Source organism: Enhydra lutris, unplaced genomic scaffold, assembly GCF_002288905.1.
Source record: "Enhydra lutris kenyoni isolate GAN:26980312 unplaced genomic scaffold, ASM228890v2 scaffoldscaffold66, whole genome shotgun sequence".
Taxonomy (NCBI): Eukaryota; Metazoa; Chordata; class Mammalia; order Carnivora; family Mustelidae; genus Enhydra; species Enhydra lutris.
In genome coordinates this window covers 3,562,895-3,578,148 of record NW_019154150.1, presented here as the reverse complement: position 1 = coordinate 3,578,148, position 15,254 = coordinate 3,562,895, and the positions used below count along the sequence as shown (strand labels likewise).

Sequence of the window (15,254 nt, the reverse complement as noted above, 5' to 3'; positions counted from 1 at the left end):
GCCCACCGCCCCCCACCCAGAGTCATCCCTTCTTGTCCAGAGCTGTGTGCATTCTCTGAATGTGTGTTACATCATTTCTGGGGACTGGGGTTGGCTTGGTAGGGGAGGCAAGCCATGTGCCCGGTGCACCATCCACACCTGCCTCCCCAGCCTCCCAATTCAGACAGAAAGGCCCTGAAGTCTCTTCCAGAGCGCCTCTAGCAGCCACAAAATCCGTGTGTAAAAGAAAGTCGTGATTAGGTGTGGGACGAGTGTCCACGCTCCAAACCCACACAAGCCCATCCCACTTCTGTCCCTCCTCTCTGCAGGTCCCTGATGGCCCTGGGGCCGGCACCGCCCCTGTAACCTCTCCCTGTCTTGGGCCGCCCCCTCCTGCATTCTCCCGTCTCCAGAAGCCAGGCTAAGACCTACCAGAGGCTGCTGCGGGCTTCGTCCCCTTAGCGGGGCCTAGGAGCTGGTCATCTTTCTTTACTCCTCTCACTCAGATTTGTAAACTATTTTGACAGGATTTCATTCTTAGAGAAAATTTGAAAGAATAGTACAAAGATGTTGTGGACTTGGAGCTTTTCTGCCCCCTCCATACGATGGGTGCAGGCGAAGACCCTGGGGGAGCCGTCTAAGTGACTGCTGGGGTCGCACTGGCCAGAGAAGACCGCGCCTCTCGCTTCTGCTCTGGTCCACTCGGATGGCCTGAGCAGGATGGAGTCGGCCAGCTTCTCCACTTTCACTCATTCATAAGTTCAGCTCTCATGCGGAGGTATTTTGAGACCCTCAGAGCATTACTTCGAATCCCCTTCACAGTCTCTTCTTGCTGGTGAGGGTGTAAAATGGGACAAACCTCCAGAAAGGCAGGTCGGCATAAGGTTCTGAAGCTTGGGAATGCTCACAGCCCCTGGCCCCTGTTCCCCCTTCAGAAAGTCAGTTGCCAAGAGCCAGCCTGTGGTGGCACACCAGTGCCCGAGGCGGCATGTGGCTGCCACTCTTGGTCCCCCGACATGCCCTGGTTAAGTCCTGCCTTACTGCACCCCTTTGTACTTGCATACAAGGCTCTCACCGAATTAGTAATTTCCCAGGCATTTGCTGAAGGTGAAATGTTTTTTTTTTTAAAGATGTGAAATTATTAAAAATAGGTGTTAGAAATTACTAGAAGCAATACCCCCAGAATGTCACCCACAGTTTTTTCAAAGTGGAGGAGTTATTTTGTTCTCATACTCTTTTACTTCTAAGAATTTTTTGTTTTGTTTTGTTTGGTCTTACAAGGAACCCTTTTTCCTCTAAATCGAGGATAAGGGGAGAAAGCATCCATATTTTGAAGCCCTTAGTTTGGTGCCTCTTGGGTTCTGTCCCTGCTGAGCTGAGCAGCAGGAACCTCTCCCTCACCCACAGGAGTAGGAGAGCAGCAGAGCTGGGGTCCTTGGCAGCTCCCATCTCCCAAATTCCTGCCCTGCCCTCCACCCCCCAGGCCTCTGGTGCTTTGCCTCACTCGCCCACAAACTCAGCCTTCCCCTGGGAAGCTCCTGGAGAATCCTGCAGACAGGGTATGTTCACCTGGTGTCCCACTGCCACTCTGCAGGCAGGTGCCTCTGTTTTGGAGCTGGCCAACCTCCTGCCAGCTGGCCCCATCAATTCCCGCCTCTTGCTTCTCTCCTCTATGGAATGGGGGTTCCTGAGACTTTAATTTAGAGGGGCCAGACGTCTGAGACACAGATTGTGCTGGGTTCACCAGGTCTCTTTCAGATGCCCATGTCCAACTAGGTTAAACCAGACAGGTGGGTTTATGGAGTTGGAAGGTCCAGGGTTGGACTTCAGGCACTGCCAGATCCAAGAGAACATTTGCCACTAGCTTGTGCTTTCAAGTTCCTCGTGCTGGGCTGGGGGGACACCAGGACTCCTGAGACACAGGCCACCATTTGGAAGAGCCAGCTCATCTCTCCAATGAAGTATCTCTCTCCCCAGTGTCCACGATTGCTCCTGACCGTTCCACAAATCCTTTCCACATGTCTGGAGATGTGGATTTCTTCTTGCTCAGAGAACAGGAGCGAAATAAGTCTCGCGCAGTGAGTATCTAGGATTGATTGCCCTTCTCAGAAGAATGCTTTATTTTATTTATTTAGAGAAAGCACAAGTCAGGGGGGCAGATGGAGAAGGAGAGAAAGAATCTCCAGCAGACTCCAAGTTGAGCACAAAGCCTGATGACCCTGAGATCATGACCTGAGCTGAGATCAAGAGTTGGATGCTTAACCAACTGAGATGCCCAGGCACCCCAGTGGCTCACCATTTTAAAAAAATCATTTCAAAAGCCTGACTAGCTCTCCAGTCTCTGACCTGTCCCACTGTTCTCACACGGTTTTATCACTACTGTTCCTGGGCCTTGTCCAAGTGGGCTGTTAGAAGCTGCTGGGGACTAGCCTCAACCATGAGGCTTTACTTCTGCTTCCCTTGCACCAGAGGTCATCAGCTCCTGAGACTCTCCCTGTCCTGCAAGACCTATCTCAGACCTCAGGGACCCTCACACCTCCCCCAGGAGACCACCACCCTCCCAACTGCTCCAGCCTTGCATAATCCCCCTCTCTGGAATTCTTGGAAGCCAGATACACACACACACAACAAGCACACAGGTGCACACACACAGATACGCATGCCCCTCGGCAGTACCTGGGAGTCCTGGAGCCGGCCCCAACCCCCAGCCCCTGCCTTGTCTGTACCTCAGCATAGTCTGTCTTGCCTCCCCATCCAAGAGCCCCTTGTCCATTCTCACCCCCTGTGGCATGCAAGCAGCCCTGCAGCCAGGCTCGGGGAGGACTTACCTGGGGCATCTCCACTGAGAAGTGGTCAGCATGGGCCGTGTTTCTGGGACACACTCTCGGGGGCATGGGCATGGCCAGTGTTCCAGGCTCCCTCCTGGGCTGACTCTGTCTGCCCCAACTCAGGGTTCAGTATCTGAGATTCCTTGGACAAGTGGCTCCCACTGAGACCCAACCAGTGACCAAAGATACATCAGGAAATGCACATTTTCCAGCCCCACTCCAGACCCCAGGGATCTTGAGTTTCTTTTGGAAGCTCAGATCTAGTTTCCCTGAACCTTGGAGGGTCAGATTTAGCAGATCACAGTAAGTGTGAATTTCAGATGAAAGAGGAATTATCTGTTAGTGAGTATGTCCCTGCACTACTGAATGCCATCTAACTGGGCAAACTGTACTTCCCCCGGGAACCCCGTCTTCACCCTGCTCTCTGAAAATGCTCCCTGCCCACTTTCCTCTCAACCCGAGAGCTGTGTTCAAGGCATCCCAGGTGCTTCCACAGGCACACACAGCTCCACAGCCTTCCTGTGCAGCGACGGCACATGCAGGACCCCTCTCTCGGACCTTGGTGGCCCAGGCAACATGCTGAGGGGAGGAGGCTTGTCCTAGGCTTGGTGGGGGAGGGTGTAGAAATAGATGCTGGCCCCGCCCAACTTCACCTGGCCCCGCCTGCCAGGAGCGGGAGCAGAAGACGACCCTGCAGGTGCACGAGAAGATGACCTACTCTTCCAAAGTGTTGGCCAAGCACACCAGCCTGCGTCGGGAGCTGCAGCTGGAGGATGAGATGCAAGACCAGGAGACGCGCGCCGAGGCAGAGCGGCTGCGTGCCTTCCACGACCACACAGCGTGGAAGCTCTGCATGACCAAAGGTGCCCCCTTTTTCTGGAGTCAGGTCTTGCCCTTCATGCTTTTAAAGTGCTTGAAGAGGCGGGGCTGTGGTGCAATGGGGAATGTGGGGGTCTTCATGTCTGACCCTGCCTCCCACTGCCACACACATCAGTTCCAGATGGACTACAAATTTAAAAGCCTTTGAATCCCAATATTGCCTGCATTTGGAATGTTACCGTGCACATGAATGCAGATTGCACACATATAAAATATAGTCCCTTAACTTGATGGTAAAGAGAGTCTGTGTGGCATGAAGTTCCCTGAGTTCAGATCTCAGTTTCAGCATTGAATGACCTTGCTATCCTGGGCAGGCTCTTCAACTCCTTTGCACAGCAGTTTCCCCTCCTGGCCAGTGACACTGCCGACCTCGTGGGTTGTATGATCCAACGTCTTTAGATGCTACATATAATTAGAAGGAACTGTATGTGCGTGCGTGTGTGTGTGTGTATGTGTGTGTGTGAGCTCTTATTAGTTTTCTGACCCAGTAGGAAATCTTGAGTGCAGAATATGCATTAATATTCTACCAGCCCAGACAATAAAATCCTGGAACCCAGCTGGACTGCAGGTGTACTGAATGGGAATATTAATTAAAAAGACACCCAGCCTCCACGCCTGGCCCCATGGCTTATTTTGGGGTGGAGAGCCCCGAGCTCACTCTGACACTTTCGTGCCCAGTTCTGTGTGAGCAGGAACAGCAGCACTGCAAGGTTTTCATTTCTGTCTCCACCCTCTGTTTCTAAGATCTGGGAGAGGCAGGCTGTGTCTGGATGGGGAAGACTAGACTCAGCATGTTTAGGCACAAGACTTGTCCTTATCCCATATTTGACTTACAGTGGGGAGCTGGGTCTCCTTGAGGGAAAGGGTCTTCCCACAAGGTGGGCCAGGGAGACAGAGGCCAAGCTGGGTCTCTGCCAGGCTTCTAGACTTAAGACTCCCACACCACAGCATCTTCCAGAAAGGAGAGGGTTTAAGAGATAATGCAGAGAGCCACATGGTTCCATGGCCCTTTCCTCAGTTCCTGGCCTCTCCAAAGTCAGGGCGCTTCTAGGCCTTCCTTTCCAGAAAGACGAGAGAAGGAGGCTCCCATGGCCCTTAGCCCCAGCTACATTACCTCTCTGGTTGCCCTCCGGAAGGTGTTCCAGATACCCACCTTAATTTCCTCCCACCTGGCGGAAACCCTGGTGTGCTGACTTAGCTTCTACCGAAATTGGATCCTGGGGGCTTAGAGTTCCCCAAAAAGAGATCATGGTGCCCCATTTTTCTCTCACCACCCCGATGCAGGTCCTGACCTAATAGGACTTTCGTTATTAGATCCCGTTGGATGAAATGTCCATGGGGGGGGGGGGTGTCCAGAGTCTTACTCCAGGTGAGAAGAGTACTACAGCAAGAGAGGCTCGAGTCAGACATAGGAAAGGACTCCCCTCCTGGCCCAGTCTCCAGCCATGCAGAGTGCAATTCATAAACAGAGCCTTCTTTCCTTTTGCTAGAGGCAGGGCTCAATCTCCCAGAGTCCCTGTAATAACCTGGGCCTCCTAGCACAGCAGATGGGATTGGCCCAGCTCGGGTCTCTCTCGCGCTGCCCACCCCGCCCCCCAGAGGCTTTCCTCCTATCTTTGCAGAAAGGAAGATGGAATCTGATAACATGAACATCTACATTAACCAGAAGCGGCAGATATTCCTCATCCAGGTTGGCCCACCTACAATGCGCAGGGGGTCCAGGGAGGGGGCTCTCCCAGCCAGGAGCCTGACTCCCGCTCCGGTGGCCCTCAGTACGCCCTGGACATGAAGCGGAAGGAGATCCAGCGGCTGGAGATGCTGGCGGCCAAGGAGGAGGCGGAGCTGGAGCAGGCAGAGAAGTCCCTGGAGAAGGACGCAGCCTTGTTCGACGAGTTTCTCCGGGAGAACGACCGCAGCTCTGTTCAGGCCCTGAGAGCGTGAGCCCCCCGCGGAGGGGCAGCCCGCGCGCCCCAACCCCGTGCCCCCTGGAACTCTGCACCTGCGCCCAACCTGCCTGCATCCGCCCAGCCGCCCAAGGGGCCCCAGGAGGCTCCTCACCCCACCCCCACTCCCCCAAGGCAGTGTACACGCCCCCTTTAACAGTCTGCGGTTGGCTCCCTGCCCCCACCCCCATCCCCACCCCCAGGGCTGAAAAGGAGACCAAAGCAAAAGTGGAGAAGATCATTGAGATCCGTGAACTGACCACCCAGATCATGAACATCAAAAGGTGAGCTAAAGGAGAGAGCCTGCCCATCCTGGTCTGCTGCCTTTCCCTCCGCCCCTCCCAGGGCCAAAAGGAGCCCCCCCCCCCCCCGTGCAGCACAGACCTCATGACTTCACCTCCCAGACTTACTAAATAGCTTAGGGACTCATAAGTTAGGGACTCAAAGCCTGCCAGATGCAGCTGCACATTTTACGGATGAGGTGACAGAGGCCAAGAAAAGATTCAGTGACTTTGCCAAAGCCTCACTAGGAGGCAGGGTTCACTTGGCACACAGGGTCGCCAGGGTCCACGGCCACTCCAAAGTCACAGACCACTGTCACTGTGGAGGTCTGAGCCCCATTGGTCCCCAGTACTGCAGTGCTGCCATGCCTGTCCCCAGGAGAACAAGGAGCATGCCAGGCTTGGCCAGGCGTGGCCAGGCTTCAGGGGCAGTCCCCTCTGGAGGGGTGTCCCAGTAGGCAGAGCCTGACCTCACCACCCTTTCCCGGGTCTAGTGACATCTCCAAATTTGAAGACACTTTGCAGCATTACAAGATCTACAAGGACTTCCTATACAAGCTGTCGCCTAAGGAGTGGTTGGAAGAAAAGGAGAAGAAGCACCAGGATCTCAAAAAGACCAAGGAGGCCCCCGAGCCCCCCAAAGAGAACATTTCATTCTCCACAGGAGGGGACAAAGGTAGCAGAAAAGAGACAGCCAGTCCCTGGGTCCATCTAGGGCATGGAGACCCACAGGCTGGGCCCCTTCCATGCTTCACAAAGCCCCAGCCAGAGGCAGTAAGTGCCCTTTGGGGCCTGGTGGCTCAGCTCACACATCCAGTTGAGGAAGATAGAGCCTGCTCTAACTCAGACCCCAGGCACGTTCCTCCCATGCATATCTTTCTGAAACTGAGGGGAAGAGGGCTGGGAGGATCCTGGGGGCCCTGTGCCCTCAAGCAGTGTTGCTGAAATTCTGGCTCCAGCAGAAGCCATCTGGAACCCTCCCTTGCTTCCTGTAGGACCAGGGAACAAGGGCAAAACAAGCTCTAGAGGTATGTGGCTGCCCCAAGCTGGAAGAGTCTTGCCCTGGACTGGGGTATGTGGAAACCATTCCTCTGCTTCCTCCAGATGGGCAGGGCCCAAAGAAACCCTCGAAGTCCCTGCCGGTGACCCGGCTGAGGCGGCTTCTATCCAGCTCCATGAGCCTCCAGTACAGCAGACAGCCCAGCCTGAACAGTGAGCTGGACCCCAAAGGGTGAGTGGGCCTCGGGTAGGGCAGGGAAGTGGCTGGGGCCTGGTGGGGAGTGCTCTGCAGTGGCTCTGGGCTAGGGGTGCCCAGGATGAGCCCAGACTCTCTGGGAAGGGCGAGACCATGAGGAAGGGCTGTTCCCAACACAGAAGCTGTGTAGTCAGACTTAAGCACTAAAATCAAAATGTTTTCTGAAAAGTTTTATTTCTGTCTGGTTCGATCAACTTATGCCTGAGGTGGCCCACTCAGGTGTTAATGGGACAGTCAGGTATAAACGGTGCAGGAAGCCAAATTGGGCACAGTGAACGGAAGACATATGCCCCCTGCCAGCCCTCGGTGGCCAGGGAGTGCTGGCCAAGGAGGTCAGAGCTCCGGAGCCTTTCACGAAAAACCAGAGTCTGGATTTTTACTAAAATTACCCAGATTTAAGTGTGACACTTACTTTGGACAAACAGAAGCCTCAAACACATCCGCGAGTCAATGCAGACCTATCCCTACCCCACTTAAAAACCTCTCTGCTTCTAAGGCCAGAGCCATACCCCCCCCACCTCCCACTGCTGCTGGGTCACCCCCCAGGTACTCTTCCTCCCTCACTGAAAATTTGTTTAGTTTTAGGAGTTTGCTAAGTGATACATTCAGAAAAATCACAATCGTATAGAAAGGTATCAGTTGAGAAGTCTTAGCCTCCTGCCCCCAGCCCCAGGCTTGGCACACCTCCTTCCAGCCCCCTCCCCACCCAGACTGTTGGGCCAAGAAGCCACAGATGGCACTGCAGCGAGATTGGTTATCTACAGGATATCCTACCAACCATTTGTTTTTTTTAAGATGTATTTATTTATTTGACAGAGAGAGCACGTGCGCGTGAATGGGGCGGGGAGGGCCACAGAGGGGGAGAGAGAGAATCCTAAGCAGACTCCCCACTGAGCCTGAGACCATGACCTGAGCAGAAATCACAAGTCTGACACTCAACCCACGGAGCCACCCAGGCACCCCTCTCCAGCCTTTTAATATTAACAGTACATTGAACCATAAGAAGTTGCTGTTCAGTAGCTCAAATGAATACCGGCATGTCCTCCTGATTCAACGTAAATACAAGCAAAGGTGATTTTCTTACGCCCGTCCTTCCTTTTACTGGAGAGCTGACCCTGTGTATCCTGCTGTCTGTCCATAAGCGGCACAGCCGGGGAGCGCTGGAGGTAGTCCTTCTCAGCTTCCCTTGTCTGTCTGGCCCTGGCCTCTTGGCGCTACTGGAGCGATATTAATATGTGATTATGGGGAGGGATGGCCTCAGATGGCTACCAGGTGCTCGCCTTTACAGGGCCAGGGGCCACTGCCAGGGTCTCACCTGTCTCGTGCAATCTGGACCATCCCCTCGGGCCAGCCTGGCAAGACTGGAGAGCCAAGGGGCGCCTGGGTGGCTCGGTGGGTTGGGGCCTCTGCCTTCGGCTCAGGTCATGATCCCAGCGTCCTGGGATCAAGCCCCGCATTGGGCTCTCTGCTCTGCGGGGAGCCTGCTTCCTCCTCTCTCTCTGCCTGCCTCTCTGCCTAGTTGTGATTTCTCTCTGTCAAATAAATAAAATATTAAAAAAAAAAAAAGACTGTAGAGCCAAGGCAGGTGGCTGGCAGGTGGAAACCCAGGGAAGAAGAGCTGCTGCTGCAGCATGATCTGAAGGCAGTAGGCTGGCAGAATTCCCTCTTCTTTGTGGGAGGTCAGTCTTTGTCTCTTCAGGCCTCAACTGATTGGACGAGGCCCACCCACACCATGAAGGGTCATCTACTTTACTCTAAATCTACTTATTTGTTCATCTCATCTAACAAACATCTTCACAGAAACATCTAGAATAATGTTGAACCTAGGCAAGTTGACACAAAATCCACCGTCCCAGGGCACAGGGGTAGGTCTACTGGTCATGCATAGTCATTCCAGTGTCTGACAGTTCTCTTAGTCATCCTGGATGCTCTAGCCGAAGGTCCTGCCTCCTCCTGGGATCAGGTTCCAACTCCAGTGACTCTTGCCCCTTAGCCTCTCCAGCACCATCTCTGGGACCACCAAGCACCTCTTACACATCCTGGATTTCTTCCTGCAGTGCCTGACCCCCCCACATATGCCCACCAGTGTTCTCCAGCCATGACCAGTGACCACAAGACAGACCTCCTGCCCCAGCCCCCGTGCCTCTCTCCCTGCTACTTGCCTCGTTGCTACTCCAGTCAGCAACCCCTAAGCCCCAGTGCCTCCTGGAGGGTACCCACATGACAGGCGAGAAAATGGGGTCACATGGAGCCAGATGTAATTGGCACCCTCAGGCCCAGAGCCTACAGGAGCCGGGAAGCTTCAGCAAACCAGTGATGTGATCAGACTTAAGTCTTTTATTCTTTTTCTCTCATACTTATGCTATGTCAACAGATCACAAAAAAACAAACAAACAAAAAAAAACAAAAAAAAAAACCTTAAGTGAACAACTCTTGAGTTCTTACACATATATGTACCTGTGTAATCACACTCAGGTCCAGACATAGAATATTCCCGGAGCCCAGAACTCCCTCAGGCCCTCCTCATTCAGACCCCACACCGGTACCTTCACACTATTTTGTCTTTGTTGCCCTGGGACACTCTCCCTGTTCTGAAACTCAGTGCACCGAGGACAGCAGCAGTGGGCTCTCGGGGCCGGTGTCCCTTCACTGAGTATCTGCACGGTTGTGTGCAGCGGCAGGTGGTTCTTGGCAGTTGCCGCTTAGTGTCCCACCTCATGAAGAAGCCCCACTCTTTGGGTCCTCTCTCCGACTGGTGGCCTTTTGCGTTGTTCCCAGTTCTTGGCTCTTCTCATTAACACTGCTGCCAACATTCCTGTACTTCTATGCATAAGCACTCTCTTTTGCGTGAGCACTATGTTGGTTGGAAGTAAGAGTGGGACTGCTGGGGCACAAGGTGAGTCAACGTTGAGCGTTAGCAGCTTCTGCCAAACAGACTCCTGCCGTGGCTGCCACATTTGCTGCTCCAGCCGGCACCCCCACGTCCCGCCCCACATCAGGTCAGATCCTGGGATCACGCTATTGTGGGTTCCCGTCTGTCTTGGTATTTTGGCAGGGTTGTTCAAAAATCATGTCCTAATAGAAAATGTGACGGTGGGTAAGACCAATACATCATGAGATGATGTCATTGAAAAGGTGGTTTTTACTCTGTTCTCATGAGGAGGGGGCACGCCACACAGCCTGGGGCTACAGGGGGAGGCAACCAGCTGGGTCCGGAGGAAGAGGGAGTGCGGGAGGTATGGGCAGGAGCCCTTCTTGTGGTTTCTGCAGGAAAGAGCAAGTGTGCAGGGTACGTGGATTTAGGATTGGTGGGCTTGATTAATTTCAGGGCTCTGGGGCCAAGGGGTGTCCTCGGTTATCTGGCCACCAGGGCAGGGGAATAGTGACCCCAGCTATGAGAGCTTGGTATTGGTTGGTTTGCCTCTGAAAAGCATATTCAAGGGTGTGTCCTTTACCCTTTCTAGGAATTGGCTAGCCCTGGGAGGGACAGTCTGTCCAGTCAGGAGTCAGCTCAGCCCCAGGGGGGAAAAGATTAGAATATGGAGAATAAAAGACAGGAGTCCTATGGGGGTGGGGGTAGTATCTCATTGTGGTCTTCATGACACTTTCATGATGCACATATGATGGCTACTCAGATAACCTCCTTTGTGAGGTGTCTGTTCAATTTTTGTACATATTTATTGGATTATTGGTCTTCCGCTTCTGGTTTTCCATTAATTCTTTATATATCTGGATGCCAGTCCTTTGTGTAAAAGTGTAGTATGACTATATTTGCCCAGTCTGTGACTTGTCTTATTAGTCTCTCAGTGTTATTCTTTTGAGTCCAATTAGCCAATCTTTGCTTTTATGGTTGGTGAATGTTGTGTCCTATGTAAGAAATCTTTGCCAATCCCACTGAAATAGTCTCCTTTGTTTTCTTGGAAGCTTTCTAGTTTATCAGCTTAGGTAAGTGTGGTGGCACAAGGGTTGGAGAGAATGGGTGGCCCAGGAGCTCAGGAGCCTCCCCGCCAGTCTGCTGTGCAAGGTCTGTATCTTCTGCTCTTCCCTTAAGTGCATCATCCTCTCTTCTTCCTTCTCTACAACAGCCTGCCAACCCTTCCCCATGGTTCTCTCCTCCACCAGCTCCTGATCTCTATGCCCCTGTGAGCATACCCTGCTCCCTTTGATGTTCTCCTCACTCAACCTCCCACATCCCAAACTGATGTTTCTTGAGCTGCAAGGGGACCTGAGTGCTACCAGTTTCTGAGCTCACTTTCCTCATTATGCATCATGGTTGTGCCTTGTGGAGAAGAGTAGCCACCATTGGTGGGCCAGGCACAAGCCTCAGGTTAACTTGGATCCCTGCAACCCTGGCCAGTGGGAACTGTCTTTTCCAGTTCCTAGTTGAACAGAGGCTCTAAGAGGTTAGCTGTGCATGCTTCCCCTGCCTGCATTGCCCTCGGCTCAGGAGCCTCACCCTCAAGGCCCCATGCTGGGGCAATCCCTCAGAAGAGAGGTCTAGGATCACACTACCTGGGTCCCTCCATCTTTTAGCCATGTGACCAGGGCCACTGAGTACAGTTGGACAGGTTGTGGGCTGCACAAGGCATTCAGTAGAGAGGGCAAGTGGGGGCTAAAGTCCAGCCCACCCCACAGACAATGCCCATCTGGAGGGCTGACTCTCAGGCACCTTATGGGTCAGCAGTGCCTTGCAGGTGACCTTGAGCAGGTAGCCAGTTCTCTAAGCTGCATGTTCTTCATTTGCCAAATAGACATCAAGTGTTCAGTATGAGCCACAGGCCTGGTGAGTGCTTTGGTTGTTACTGTGGCCCTTCCTCTGGGAAGTCCTCCGGGGTTCCCCCTCTGGGATCCCACAGAGTCCTGCACTTACCACCTTTCCCTGTCACATAGATCAGAGCCTGGAGTCAGGCAGGCCTCAGCTTGGGTTCTTATGGGTGGGGCCCAGATGCCTCTGGCTATAAGCCTGCCCCACCTGCTTCTCAGCCCCCAGAACCAGCACATCCAGGGCAAGGGCCCAGGCTGAAGGAGGCCAGGAGGGCTGATGAAAGCAGGTTTGGAAGTCGGTTGAGGTTAGGTCCCCTCCAGCAGGGCCTCCCAGGTCCCCACGCTGAGTGCTCAAAGCTCATAGTTTTCCCCGCAACCCTGAGGGTCAACCCAGGATAGTCCCTGCCCCTGTGGGGTTCTCAGGGTCAAGCAGAAGTGACTTCAAGTATCATAGGATAGCTCTGAGTAGGACCATCAAGGAAAGTGCCAAGGGCAAATCTAGATAGGGGAGGTGGGCAGAAAAGGCCCTGAAGGTTGTTCTTAGAAAAAGAATGGTAAATGGGGCGAGGCAACTCTAGCAGTGGGAGTGGTGTGTGCAAAGGTCCTGAGGTAGGGTCAGCAACCAGAGAAACAGAAAGAGAGCTGGTAGGAACGGGCTGAGTAACAAGGGGTAGCAGAGGGAGGTGAGGGGGCAGTAAGGGTCCTATAGGCTCCAGGAAGGAGTCTGAGTTTTATTCTAACTGAAATGACATGAACGAATTGAATTTTGAAACCCTCCCCTGACTGCTGTGTGACATGTATGGGGCCAAGAAGGAAACTAGTGCCCTCTCCAGGTCAGCTGGTGGGAGGAGAAGGGGAGGCTTCCCCATTGAGGGTAAAGTAAGACCACCACTAGACCTCTGCCCCCCAGGCTGGGCAGCAGTGCCCTGACCCCACATCTCTCTGCAGGTCAAGCTCTATCTCCACCATGTATGAGGATCCAGACAGCGACGGGGAGGTCAGTGGCCCCGCTCTGGGTGGGGCTGCAGAAGCTAGTCCCCCTGTGCTGCCCAGCCAGCCTGCACACGTGGCTCTGGTTGCAGGAGCTGGAGCTGTACTTCACAGATCCTCAGCAGCTCCTGGACATCTTCATGAAGCTGGAAGAGCAGAACCTCTCGCTCATCCAGAACACACAGGAGATGGAGGAGGCCCTGGATGATCTGAATGTCACCCTGAAAAACACCCAGATCCGCATGTAGGTCTCCTGCTGGGGCTGATTGGGTGGGGGGGGGGGAGAACTTTCTGTCACTGGCTGTCATCCTGGGACCCCCATAGCCACTGGGAGCTGAGCTGTGCAGCCACCCATCTGCCCATCCAGGGCTCCGGCCCTGCACTAGCTTCCACTTTCTGGAAAGCTCCACTGGAAGCCTGACTCTAGGAAGAGGTCATGCCCTGTTGGGCAGGGGAGCTGGGAGGGTGGAGGGTGGGAAGAGGTCAGGTAGGTGGAGACACATGGGGCTTGTCCCATCTCCACCCAGAGCAGCCTGCAGCCAGCAGGAGGCATCAAGGAGTTCCCACCCAGGGGCATTCTGCTGACACCAGGCTCAGCAGGGCTGGGCCATATCAGGCTGGGGCACTAGGTGAGGCTGATCAGGAGCAAGGAATCATCCCTTCACACCCAAACAAGGGGTGAGCTCCTATTCTGGGTCAGGCCCAGGTCAAGGTTCTCCAAGGATAAGCAAGGCCTGCCTCATGGAGCTGATATTTGATGGAGACAGACAGGCCCACAGTTGTGACTTGTAGATGCGACATGTGCCAGAGGAAAATAGACAGTGATATGAGAAGGAGACTGAAGTGGAGGGAGAGGGCAGGGTTCCAGGGGAAAGCATCATTTGACCCGGGCACTTCCTGAGCATGGGAAGCTGCACAGACATCTGGTAGAAGAGGGTTCCAGGCAGAGGTAAAGCAGGCGCAAAGACTTAAGGTGGAAGCCAGCCCAAGGCTTTGATGCCCCCTAGGAAGTCATGTTCTTGAGTATCCATGTCTTGTTGGCTCACATGCTGCCATGGAGAATTTCCTGCCCAGAGTCTCCTGCAGGTGATGCAAAACCACCAGCTCGCTCAGGCAAGACTGTGCCTCCTAGAAAGCTGGGAGTCACCCTGAAAAACACACAGATCCACATGTAGGTCTCCTGCCAGGGCTGACCGGGTGGGGAGAGGGGAGGGTTCCATCACTGATGTTTTTCAGGGTGACTCTCTTCCATCTCAGAGAGAGAGAGAGAGAGAGAGAGAGAGATGAGCTGGGGAGATGCAGGCAGCCTCCTAGGTTCCAGGAACCTGGCAACAGAACACACACACATACACACATGCAGAGCAGAATCCTGGAGATGAGCTCCAGTTGCTGGTCTTTAGCCAGCTGAGCTGTCCCTGAGCACCAGTACTTTATTATTTCCAGGAGAGTCATGGTCCATTAACTGTCATAAACTCATCTGCCCTATCTGGGCAAGAAAAGAAAAGAAGATATATATCTATATATCTATATATCTATATATCTATATCTATCTATCATCTATCTATCTATCTATATCTATCTATCTATCTATCTATCTATCTATCTATATATATATACTTTTCTGAATAGGCCTGGATCGAGGAAATCAAGCCAATTTTTTATTATGTTATGTTGGTCACCATACAGTATGTCATTGGTTTTTGATGTAGTGTTCCATGATTCATTGTTTGCATATAACACCCAGTGCTCCATGCAATATGTGCCCTCCTTAATACCCATTACTGGGCTAACCCATATCCTCACCCCCCTCCCCTGAGCCAATAATTAATAACCTTCAAAACAGAAAGCACCAGACCCAGATGGGTTTACTGGCAAATTCTACCAAATATTTAAGGAAGAAATTTTGCCAATTCCCTACAATCTCTTCCAAAAGATAGAAACAGAGGGAATACTTTCTAACTCATTCTGTAAGACCAGCGTTAACCTAATTCCAAAACCAGGCAAAGACATCACAAGAAAAGGAAATGACAGACCAGTATTTCTCAGGGACACAGATGTAAAAATCCTCAACAAAATATTAGCAAATTGAATGGAACAATGTATAAACAGAATTGTACATCATGATCAAGTGGAATTTTTCCAGGGTATGCAAGGCTGTCTCAGTGTTTGAAAATCAATTAATGTAATCCATCATGTCAACAAGCTAAAGAAGAAAAATTACATGATTATATCAATAGATGCAGAAAAAGCATTTGATAAAATCTAACACCCATTCATAATAAAAGCTCTCAGTTAAGTAGGAATAGAGAGCTTTCCACTAAGATCAAGAACAAAA

The 15,254-nt window shown here is 52.6% G+C and overlaps 1 protein-coding gene across 1 annotated transcript in view; it reads left to right on the top strand.

The window, feature by feature from the left end:
• LOC111159141 (cilia and flagella associated protein 100) overlaps window positions 1-15,254 on the top strand; it is a 42,668-nt gene that overhangs the window by 9,791 nt on the left and 17,623 nt on the right. The window contains exons 2-11 of the mRNA XM_022521570.1: window positions 1,957-2,057; window positions 3,478-3,670; window positions 5,309-5,376; window positions 5,460-5,623; window positions 5,833-5,913; window positions 6,405-6,586; window positions 6,906-6,938; window positions 7,015-7,141; window positions 12,878-12,926; window positions 13,012-13,163. Coding sequence (XP_022377278.1) covers window positions 1,998-2,057; window positions 3,478-3,670; window positions 5,309-5,376; window positions 5,460-5,623; window positions 5,833-5,913; window positions 6,405-6,586; window positions 6,906-6,938; window positions 7,015-7,141; window positions 12,878-12,926; window positions 13,012-13,163 — 1,109 coding nt within the window. The 5' untranslated portion in view covers window positions 1,957-1,997. The remainder of the gene's footprint in view (window positions 1-1,956; window positions 2,058-3,477; window positions 3,671-5,308; window positions 5,377-5,459; window positions 5,624-5,832; window positions 5,914-6,404; window positions 6,587-6,905; window positions 6,939-7,014; window positions 7,142-12,877; window positions 12,927-13,011; window positions 13,164-15,254) is intronic.